This window comes from Schistosoma haematobium, chromosome 5 (assembly GCF_000699445.3).
Source record: "Schistosoma haematobium chromosome 5, whole genome shotgun sequence".
Taxonomy (NCBI): domain Eukaryota; kingdom Metazoa; phylum Platyhelminthes; class Trematoda; order Strigeidida; family Schistosomatidae; genus Schistosoma; species Schistosoma haematobium.
Genome location: NC_067200.1, coordinates 9015533 through 9027586, shown reverse-complemented (window position 1 = coordinate 9027586; position 12054 = coordinate 9015533). Strand labels below are relative to the sequence as shown.

Below are 12054 nucleotides of genomic sequence, written 5' to 3'. Positions count from 1 at the left end.
GTTTGGGCACCCGGACAGTATCACAGCCCACACACAAACGATGAACTCTATGTCTTTGGCAACTACTTTTATCGCTCCGAAAAACAATCAGTCGATTCAAATAATTATCATTACTATTATTGTCATTATTAATACTGTTATTATTACTATTATTGTCGTTATTATTATTATTATTTCCCACATTATTCACCCTCTTTTATACCTATACAGCGGCTCGTCTTTGGTGGAAATCCGACTGTATCTAAACGTTCTCGAGTCACTGTCCGGTTGAAAGTTGTATGTTACCATCGAATATGAGTACTGAAGCAGTTTTTCTGAAACCACGTGCGCCATTCAAACTGGCTGCCTTCAACGTTCGCACATTTATGCAGGTCGGACAACAGATAGGGCTGGCTATGTCTTTGGAAAGTCTTAATATTGATGTTTGTTGTCTATCCGAGACCCGTATTCAAGACTCTAGCGAAGTACTACAAATTCGCTCTCCATCTGTCGCTCCAAAGAGCTTGTTTCACGTGCGCTTATCTGGGGACCCTGTGGCATCTTCGTCTGGTCTTGCAGGCGTTGGTGTCGCACTAAGCGCTAGAGCTGAGGCAGCACTAGTCGATTGGATCCCCATTAACAGTCGGTTATGTGCTGTTAGATTAGAAAGTTCCATCAAAGTGAGAAGAAATCGGCGTGAGAAACGATGTCTTTTCGTCATCTCCGCCTATGCCCCGACAAATTGCAGCCCGGATGCAATCAAGGATGAGTTTTACCACCAGTTATCAATTCTTCTCCAGAAAGTGCGTTCGACAGATATTGTGGTACTAGCCGGAGACTTGAATGCTCAGGTCGGGCGTCTAGGCACAGAAGGGAGTCGTTTAGGTGGCCGATGGGGACTTGTTGGTCGCAGGTCAGATAACGGGGACCGTCTACTGCAACTGTGCACAGACCACAACCTGTTTCTGGCTAGCACTAACTTTCTGCACAGTCATCGCCGATGTGCCACCTGGCGTCCTCCCTCTGCATCCCAAGCTTGGACTCAGATTGATCACATCGCGATCAGCTACCGCTGGCGTGGTTGTGTACAAGACTGCCGCTCCTTTTGGAGTACCTATCTGGACTCTGACCATGCCTTGGTCTGCGCCAATCTTGCCTTACTTTTCAGTGGCCAACGAAGTGACCACCACCAAAAGATTGATGTTAGCAAGCTGGTTGCAACTTCTGTTGCAAATAAGTATCGAACCGAGCTAGCCTCTAGGCTAGCTACCACTCCACCGAAAAGTATAGATGAGCATTGGTTGCAATTGCATGACGCCATGAAAATGGCGGGAACAGTCAGTTGTGGGTTTGCGAAACGTCCCGCTTTTAAGCACTGGGTTTCTTCTGGTTCCTTACAACTCATTGAAGCCCGTCGGTCTACTCCGGGTGACCGTGAGTTTGACCATAAACGAAGGATGTTATGTAAGGAAATTGGGCAAAGCTTGCGTAAGGACCGAGAAGCCTGGTGGTCGAAGCGTGCTAATGAGCTGGAAGCAGCAGCTGCATCTGGTAATTACCGGAAGCTCTTCCAGCTCATCCGAGCCACTGGCAGCAAGAAGTCTGGTGTGAGTGAAACAATCTGCGAGGATGATGGGATGCCAATCACTAACATCCATCGACGTCTTGGACGGTGGGCAGAATTTTTCGAAGGGCAGTTCAACTGGCCTGCTGCTCCGGCAACATCGGTCAGACTGTCCTGCCCTCCATGGCCGGTGACGACTGATCCACCAAACGAGGAGGAAGTCCGCAAGGAACTCCAACTCTTGAAGCGTTACAAATCACCTGGCCCAGATGACTTACCTCCGGCTCATTTTAAAGATGGTGGTGACTTTTTGACTAAGGAATTGACGACGTTGTTTACAAAGGTTTGGGAACTAGAGAGTGTGCCAACGTCATGGAATGAGTCGATAGTTGTCCCTATCTTTAAAAGGGTTCACGTCGTTCCTGTAACAACTATCGGGGATAAGTCTACTTCCGATTGCGTCCAAGCTATTGGCTTCCGTCATACTTCGTAGGTTGTTCAAAACCCGAGAAAGATTGACTCGCGAGGAGCAGGCTGGGTTTCGTTCTGGTCGAGGATGTATTGATCATATCTTCACCCTCCGCCAAATGTTAGAACACCGCCATACTTATCAAAGGCCAACAATCGTAGTGTTTCTTGATATCAGGGCTGCCTTCGATTCGTTGGACAGAACTGTTCTCTGGGATTGTCTATTGAAGAAGGGTGTGCCTGAGAAGTTTATTAACATCCTAAAAGCCCTATATAAAAACACCTCAGGCAGAGTGAGGGCATACAACCACCTCTCTCCATTGTTCCATTCGAGTAGTGGGGTTAGGCAGGGTTGCCCAATCTCACCATTCCTCTTCAACTTTGCCATCGATGACATTCTGGAAACAGCTCTGATGAATGTAAGTAATGGCGGTGTGGATCTGTTGCCTGGAGAAAGACTTCTCGACCTTGAGTATGCGGACGATATTGTCTTACTGTGCGATAATGCCCAAGGCATGCAATCCGCACTTAATCAGTTGGCAATCAGTGTCCGTAGGTATGGTATGTGCTTTGCACCTTCGAAGTGCAAAGTACTCCTACAAGACTGGCAGGATTCCAATCCTGTACTCACCCTGGATGGTGAGCAGATAGACGTAGTCGAGAAGTTCGTGTATCTGGGTAGCTGCATAAGTGCTGGTGGGGGTGTGAGTGATGAGATCAATGCACGTATAATGAAAGCCAGAGCGGCTTATGCCAATCTGGGCCATCTATGGCGCCTTCGTGATGTTAGTCTGGCCGTAAAAGGTCGGATCTACAACGCGTCGGTGAGAGCAGTTTTGCTCTATGCTTGTGAAACCTGGCCTCTCCGAGTTGAGGACGTTAGACGACTCTCTGTGTTCGATCATCGCTGTCTCCGAAGGATTGCTGACATTCAGTGGCAACACCATGTCAGTAATGCAGAGGTTCGGCATCGTGTGTTCGGGCACAGAGATGATAATTCAATTGGTGTCACAATCTTGAAACATCGACTTCGGTGGCTTGGACATGTTCTCCGAATGTCGTCCCAGAGGATTCCACGTCGTGCATTATTTGCCGACTCTGGGACTGGTTGGAAGAAGCGGAGAGGTGGTCAGTGCATGACATGGTGTCGTGGCATGAAAGAAAGCTGCAAAGGACTGGCTTGTGTTGGTCCTTCACGACTCCTGGTTGGGGTCTGAGAGATGGTGCTACACAGTGGCTAGAGACCTTATCAGATATGGCTCAGAATAGAAGCCAGTGGCGATCCTGCTGTAACCTTCTTTTACTTTCTTCATAAAAAGTGGTTCTGTCTCCCTTACCTGAAAGATTTCTTCCGATTGTACCTTTGCGTTCCCTGATTACTAGCACATTACCTTACACCAATCTCTTCGTTATTGTTCTCTCTTTTTTTGTTGCGCTCCTTAGCTTTTTTTTTCATTCTTTGTATTCCTCTCGAATTTTCATTGTTTTGTGTGGCGCATATATGTTGGCGCTCTCTTGTACCAATATTCATGTGTCCGTGACATAAATTAAAAATCATGAAAGCTGCAATATTTTTCATTATTAAGCTACTGATATATTTGTAGACCAGAGCGTGTTAGTATACTCTTATGTCCTAACATTTTTCTTTAAATATTTGTATATGTATCTTTTAGATACAAAAATCATCTGATTCTACTATCAAAGACCTAGTACCTGATGGTTTTGCTTGTCATCATGCTGGAATGTTACGCGTTGATCGAACTCTTGTTGAAAAGCTATTTGCAGATGGTCATATACGTGTACTTGTTTGTACTGCAACCTTAGCATGGGGTGTTAATCTGCCAGCACATGCTGTTATTATTAAAGGTACACGTGTTTATAAAGCGGAAAAATCAGATTTTGTCAATTTAGATATATTGGATGTTTTACAAGTGAGTAATGTTTTATATATCCAAAGTTTGTGCAGCTTGCTTTCATCTAATTAATACATATTTGGTGGTGCCAGTCAGTCATGTGCAACGTAAAACTTGACATATATATATGCTGATCGATTCAAATTAATGGACTAAATGAACTACATTGAAATGAAACTATCAAGATAAATGTCAAAATAATGGTGATAGTAATAGTATTGGTGGTAGTAAAAAACTTTGAAGATAAACAATTTAATTTATGAAGAGGTATTTGAATGAAAATTTATACAATCTTTTCCTAACTCAAGATCTGAAAGAAAAAAAATGGCGAATAGATCTGTTATCGGAATCGATTATTAGTCATATCATCCAATACCTCTCACTATTGGTTACGGCAATGTATGTGATTATAACCAATGTGATCTACACCTCTCATAGATGGTTCAGTTTAGCGGTCAGTTTCCCATAGCTTTCTGACCTAATATTACTTTTGATAATGTTGTTATTGTGGTCTTTGGGATTCAGTTTGTCCAACTCTAAAGCTATCACCGTAGCCATGTAAGAAGGCAATATGCAGGAGGAAGGTACATTTATGATAACAAGTTACAAAGTGTTTACACACTACCCGCAAAAAATATTGTGAGCAGTGTCCACTACAGTTAGAATGACAAAGAAACACGGTTAAATTATTGAATTCAGTTTAAGTTACTACATAAAAGCATCCATCTTAACTGCGTATCCTTTATTTGTTATTTGAAAATCTTATGGGCGTAACACGCTATTGTGATTATTAATTATCAGTAATCTTTGGTTCTTAAATTTATGCATCGATCGTCTGATCAGTTAATTCGTAACTATAAAATCGAAATTCCCTTTATATGATTAGCAGTTAAATGGTTCAACGTCAACTAGTGGGCTGGAGGTTCGGACCTCTGTCTGGGTACTTTGGTTTTCCAGCCCGTGTAGTATCGCTGGGATCCACATAGAAAGCATGTATCCAAAAGCTATAATGTTAGCTGTGAACAGCTCAACTGTAACGTCGTGGACTGTGGGAATGGGTGATACGCGTCTGAATACCACCTGCTGCATCAGTTTCTTCAGGATTACAATTATGCCTTACTAACGAATAAAGCCTGGGTCTAGGGCTTTCTGTCATCTATTTACCTTCAACCACTTAACATCGAATTATGAATTTCTACTTGACAAACGTGTTACATTACCCTTATACATGGGTCTCATCTTGTGTTTTGCATAAACTGGCAATTGCTATCAATTTTTCACAATAGCTACATGGTTTACAAGTATCTGTATAATCCCGTAGGTCTGTACCAAATATTTTAATAGTTGTCCAAATCAATTCATGCCTTGAGAGATAATGAATTGTGCTAAACAGGTTTCACTGTTTGCTGTATATACATTTTAATTTTTTAAGCATACGAGAAGAGTGCTTTTTTGCATTATTTCATTTCCCCTTTCGTTCTTTTGTTTACACTTAATCAATGATATTTACTTTTTTCTTATTTGTATATCATATTTATATGTGTCTTTTTGTAATATGTAGATATTTGGTCGTGCTGGTCGACCACAATTTGATACTCATGGTCAAGCTACTTTAATAACTAATCAAGAATCACTAGCCCATTATTTACGTTTCATAACAAATCAAGGTCCGATTGAAAGTAATTTACTCACTAATTTACATGATCATTTAAATGCTGAGGTTAGTTGAATTTGACTCTTTCAATATTATAAAAACCGTGTTCACTCGTTGTTTTTAAGTTGATTTTTGTTTCCTCATAAATTTATTCAAATATAATTTCATATGATTAAGTAAAGTAATACGACAGTAGGATCGGAATTCTACTAAAATTCGGTTTCATATATGACTTTATTTATTTATTTAAACACAAATATTGGTACAAGCGGGCACCAAATATATATGCGCCACACCTCATCATTCGATTTGTGTGAAGACAGGAGTGCTACCTGGACACCCAAGCCAGGTAATTTTCTTAGGAGGATACTCCCAAAAACTTTGACCCAATGGTCTAATCCACAAGACAATGAATTAACGTTACGAAATGCAGTTCCATGGTAACCGATGACCAACAGTAGGTTCATACGCTACTTGTTTCTCATGATCCTGGAGCCCATGTTCACCATTGATTTGCAATCAGGGTTGTCCAACTCCTCTAGGTGGATCTTCTATATCCTCCAACCTGGTTAAACGGTCGGACATTCTCTCTTCCTCTTCCCAATTTCGTAAACTTCACCTGTGTCATGAGAAGGCAGTGAGTAGGACTTCTGTTGAAGTGGCTGTGTACGTGTGACCATGTGAGAGCATTTCGAGAGTGAGATCGGACTCTCCTCACTCTCTACCGTACTAAGGAATTTGAGGGCAAGCGATGTGCGTCGGCCTTCCAATACCTTTTTTCCTATTTATCTCAGTCACTAACTTAAAGTAATATCAGACGACATGTGGTATGTGACTAAAGAATTACTAGCGACAATTTAGTTAGACATACTTTTATTTTCTCTTTTAAAAATAAATTTCTACTCGTAGCACGTAGTGTGTATCATTGCAGTTTTGTTGACTGATGGTGTTGTGTGCTTTGAGCTGGATAATCCCATTCATGAAGGTTTCGATATTTTGCTAGGCCACATCTTACCATACATCGTAAAGAAGGGAGTAGTTAGAATTTTTTCACAAATGTAATCACCAGCTTGTTTTTTTTGACATGGAACTCGATTAGTTGATTCTAAAAATATATGCTCGATCGAGTTATTCAGAAAGGTAATGAACGATTCATGAATAAACATCTAATACAGGCCAAGAAGAACGCAACATCTCACCAAACAACAAATTCGAATCATTTAAATAATATCTATGTATGTGAGTGAGGCATTCTACTTGATAACAATCGTTGAACTATGTAAGCACTAACTATTGTGAATTATAGACATAAAAATTTCTGTCCTCCTTCTTAGTCGCAGCTATTTTAAAGAGTTGAGTATCATATTTATGAGCCATGTTATGATGTACAAATTTCGTCTCAGAATATTTTTAAAATGTCTAGTCAGAAAACAAAGTAATCGACATTATATGTTAACGTTGACATGATAATTGATGAAATTGACCTTTTAAAGCGAAATTGTAGTTTGGAATGAGATTCGAATTCAAACAGTTTCACTAGTAGTAGTACTCTGTTAGGCATTTGCGAGAATATCAGGGTTTTTTTCGTTTTGTACGTCAAAACTAATTGTGATGACTAGAAAAAATCTTCATTGACCATGTCTTATCTCAAATTGATCACTTAACCTATCTAGCTTTTTGTGAATTTGTCATATTTTTCTATTGTCTCGTATAAACTATTTACTCAGAGTAATTATATCATATTTTCTGGATACAGTAAGGATTTTGTTCCCTTCTTCTCTATTACGTCTACTGATATGCATGCTACTTGGTAGTCTTGTTATAGTAAAATAACAGTAGTATAAAGTTAGATACGTATTAATCGGTTGTATTCATCCTGTAAAAATAAGTATATATATTTGCGATTGTACAGCTTTGAAAATGAATTCGCCGAAAAGAGAACTCTTCGCTGAACTACTCTTTCTTATTTAATGTCCTAATGGGTATATTCCGTTTATTCGGTTGCATTTGATATACTAATGATAATGTCGATTTCTCACTTTCTAATTAGATTTTGAATATAATTTCTATCCTATTTAGATTTCTTTAGGTACAGTTTCTAATATTGATGAAGCTGTAACATGGTTGAGTTACACGTATTTATTTATACGACTAAGACAAAATCCGCTGAATTATGGATTAACTACAGCTGTTCTTGAAGTAAGTATTGAATTACGAACCAATTGTATACAAATGAATAACAATATTCTATTAACTATCATGTTTGTTACAATCCGCGATATTCGTATCAGATACACACAATTCCTATACAGTTGCCCAATAAGGTATACACAAATGAGAAGATCAAGTCATTGTTGGAAAACTGTAATTAACAAACCGAATAAACGTGTACATAAATCATTAATACAGATATAGTTCTCTTTCTGATCTATATAATTTCTCACCTATCGTTTGACATTAAGACAGCAGTGGCTTAGTACAGGCAACTAATAGGCCGGCAGTATAATTTGAAATATACGGAACACATCAGCAACTATTCGCAAAATAGTTATGTCACCGAGCTCGAACGGTTTCCTTTCGAGCTCTATGGTCATGTTTCCAAATTATCCAAACCATCCCTTATCCAGTTTCTTTTTTAAAGTCATCGGGAAAAAATATCTTTGCATGATGTGAGTAACCGTGGCGTTCTAAACACTCATTTACCTACCAACCCTCGATGTCATGAGGGCTGAGCTCAAATATTTCAAATTTCACAATAAATAAAACCTAGTTGATCACTTCACTTAATGGCTATCGAGTCTATATTTATTTACTAATCTAGAATGAATTTATCACTGACATTATCTTTTAAATTGTAATAGGTTTGAATATCCTACGGTTGATATTTTGACTAAAATTAGATCAGTCTTAGCATATGTGCGTCCTGTGCAGATATATGTACAGTACGACACAGGTTTACATATAACAGATGGGATATAGCTAGCAATGGAATCTAGGATCCTCATTTCGTCCCTTTTCGGACCCGTAAACTAGGTGTATCTACACCCTGGAGTCGATGTTCACTGCTGGACTCGAACCCAGTAACGTTCACTTCAAACAACAATATTTCATGCCCTTAGCTACTGAGACCACGTAACCACTCACTAGTACAACCGGTATGAATTTTAGTCCAATTTGAAATGAGTTGAACTATCTCATTATTGATATCTTCATTGTGTTCGAGTCCCGGAGTAACTGTCAACTTTGGGTGGGACACAAATATGTTCAGCTTTGGTCGATCCCAGATAGAATAAAGGGCGCATATTTCGTCTATCATATAAAAACATCGTTTTTCCTTAGAAGACTTACCAATGACTTTTGCTCCCGCTTGTTTTTTTCTTACGGCAGCGTGATCCTGATCTAGTTGAATTCTTAGGTCGTGTTGTGCGTACTTGTGCTACCGACTTAGATTGTGCTGAAATGGTCCGTTACGAGCCAGCTACTGGTCAATTAGCATCAACAGATCGTGGACGTACGGCTAGCTTATTTTATATACGTTATGAAACCGCAGCTATGGTTAAAGATGCCTTAGAACCAACAATGATGATTCCACAAATATTTGCTATGTTAAGTGAAGCATCAGAATTTGCATCAATGAAGGTTTGTGTTCATTATTTAAACTACGGTTTTATTATTCTTGTTATATATGAATGATTAATCGTTTCTAAAATCAAGTGAATATTTATAGCAGTGAAAGATTTTTATTGGTTAACTTCAATCATCTCCCATCATAGAAACTGTTACTTACGTACTAATGGGCTTCGTTGATTATTACACTACATTGCGATTATTCAAAACTGGATATATTGACTATTGGTTGCAAAGACAGTGGTATCTGTGCGAAGCTAGGATGGTTCCTTTATCAGATCTGTTAGTGTGGGCAAGCACCTGTCCACTTCTAATAGATTTTTAACTTTTTGCTAGCTGCTGTCACTTCGTGGCTGAGATTCATCTTTGAAATCCCATGATAGTCTTTAAAATACCACAGTGTTGTCATATATAACTCGTCTTGTCTAGCATTGAGTAACACCTTGACTGTACTTCTATAGTTACTTACTTAAGGTTTCAGAAATTTGTTTCGGTTGATTTAAAACTTGTTAACTGAATATACCTGAACATTGACATTTGTTCACAGTCCATTCAATTAGAGTTGTCAACTTCTACACCTGACTGAGAAATTTATATCCTTTACTCAATGATTTGCAGTTACTTGCTCATTTGACTTGATTTTACTGTATGCTGTTAACTTACGTGGTTTTATCAAGTCGCTTCACTATTGGTGATTAGTTTTCCGGATAACGTGTTTGTTTTTTCTAGGTCGAGTCCGGAACTAGTATGAAAAATTAATGGGAGAATGGTATTAGGATCAATTATAATTATATCTCAGTGCTATAGGAGGTCAGTCGCTGTCGGATTAGTTCACTGGTAACGTCTTTGACTGTAGAACTGGGTTACTTGAAATTAAGTCCACCAAAGAACACCAATTTCCTCAATATTACAGATATACCTTGTTAACAAGTGCCAAATAGCAGGAAACCTAGGTACAAGGTTCTCTATCGATTATGTTCAACCACCTTATAAAGAGAATTTTCCTATTGTACATTATCGATGGTGAAAATGATGTTCAATGTAACAAATATGCAGTTGTTGTAATTCATTTGTCAGGTACAAATTCATGTGGTTGAATTCAAACTAATCTTTATATGTGGGAGGTAGTGATCATAATGCTTCTACGTATCTCAATCAAAGTAAGTAGATGAAAGCTCGAAGGTACGATCCAATGGTTGAAAGCTGAATGTTTTGATGCTTTATCCGTATTGTGTATTTAGTATACCTCAGTTGCCAAAACCAAAATTTGTTCTCTTTATTATCACAAGTCACAACATAACAGATATTGTTACACAAGATTTCCTACCATGTAACCCAACATCTCTGTGATGGTTCGACTTAACCTTCAGTAGTTGGTTCATACAACTTTTAAACCTCCCAGTCAATATGAATACCTGTTGACCAATATATCATAGAAATATATTTGTATAATTATCTCATTATATTGATCACATTGTTATGTTCTTGATCTGTCTACCCAATAGTATTCAGGAGAGAACGTATCTCGATCTAGATTAAGGCCTTGACACTAAAGGCTTACTGGTTCAACATTGAGGCTAGAAACGCGTGAGTTCGAACTAAGACTAACGACTTGGGGTAAATAGACGGAAAATATTCTACCAGCTATTTTGTTGACAGGCAAGTGAAAGAGAGAAGGCGAGTCAGCTGGAATACTGCTCGATTTATTCCCGATTTCGATCAGTGTAAAAAGATTCATGAATGAATTGATGAGTAACACGACCATAACGGACAACCAATTAGGTAAATACAATTATGTCCAAAACTAGGCGTTAGGGTAAAAAATGAGTACCAAGGTTACATTTAAATTACAGTAGTTCAGGAATAGAAAAGGATATGGCAGTGAACCATACATTAAACGAAAGCTTATGGTTTAGAGAGTAAAGAAGAGAAAATTAAATGGTAGTGTTTCTCTGTACAAACTTTGAATAGAGTGAAATAAGTTCACCCAAAAATAGCCTTCGTTGTTTGTCATGGCTTCTTTGTTTCTCTATTCACAGCACACATTATTATGTTTATTTATTATTCAATATTTCTCAAGGTACGTGAAGAGGAAGGCACTGAATTAATTGATATTAAGAATAAAGTTTGTCATTTACCGATTCAACAAGCTGGCACAGTTGATACAGATGTTATTGCAAAAGTGAATGCACTATTACAAGGTTACATAAGTCGTCATAATCCCAGCTGTCATTCACTTTCATCTGATATGAATTTTGTTCAACAAAATGCTGGACGTTTAGTACGATATCTTTTCGAAATTTCATTACGTCAAGGTTGGTCACAATGTGCCACGATAACATTGACTTTGGCTAGAGTAAGTATAACTATTCGTGTATTTATCACTTTATTATGATATATCTTTTATATTGTTCAAATTTTAATCATTTGAAAGATTTTCACTGAAGTTCTCTTTTTTTTTGCTTGTTCACGTTTACTAGTCACGTTTTATTGATGTCTAACTTAGATGTAATCATTTCATACCCTTTTAAACCGTGGATTTCAGTTTGTCGTTTGTGAACATCAGTTTTATTTTATGCTTGTAATATCTGGCTCGTCTATTCAAGAACGCTGTCACTCTATGTGTGTTTGATTATCCTTTTCTTAAAAGAACTATTGTACATGTGTTAACAACACTTATTAAGTAATTCCATAGTCTTGTAGTATGTATTGGGCTCAATAATAATTATCTATTTAGTGATATAGCCTTGAAATACCGAATTAGGTGACTTTTACTTAGTTTTTGACTAATATCTTCTCAACAGCTTCCATATGATGTTCAAGCTGGATAGAAAAACTGCAATAACAAA

At 38.2% G+C, this 12054-nt stretch overlaps 1 protein-coding gene across 2 annotated transcripts in view; it reads left to right on the top strand.

Moving 5' to 3' along the window:
* ASCC3_3 (activating signal cointegrator 1 complex subunit) overlaps nucleotides 1-12054 on the top strand; it is a 61823-nt gene that overhangs the window by 22064 nt on the left and 27705 nt on the right. For both annotated transcript variants that reach the window (XM_051217446.1, XM_051217447.1), the window contains exons 13-17: nucleotides 3685-3942; nucleotides 5486-5644; nucleotides 7658-7777; nucleotides 8966-9217; nucleotides 11286-11561. In XM_051217446.1, coding sequence (XP_051064847.1) covers nucleotides 3685-3942; nucleotides 5486-5644; nucleotides 7658-7777; nucleotides 8966-9217; nucleotides 11286-11561 — 1065 coding nt within the window. The remainder of the gene's footprint in view (nucleotides 1-3684; nucleotides 3943-5485; nucleotides 5645-7657; nucleotides 7778-8965; nucleotides 9218-11285; nucleotides 11562-12054) is intronic.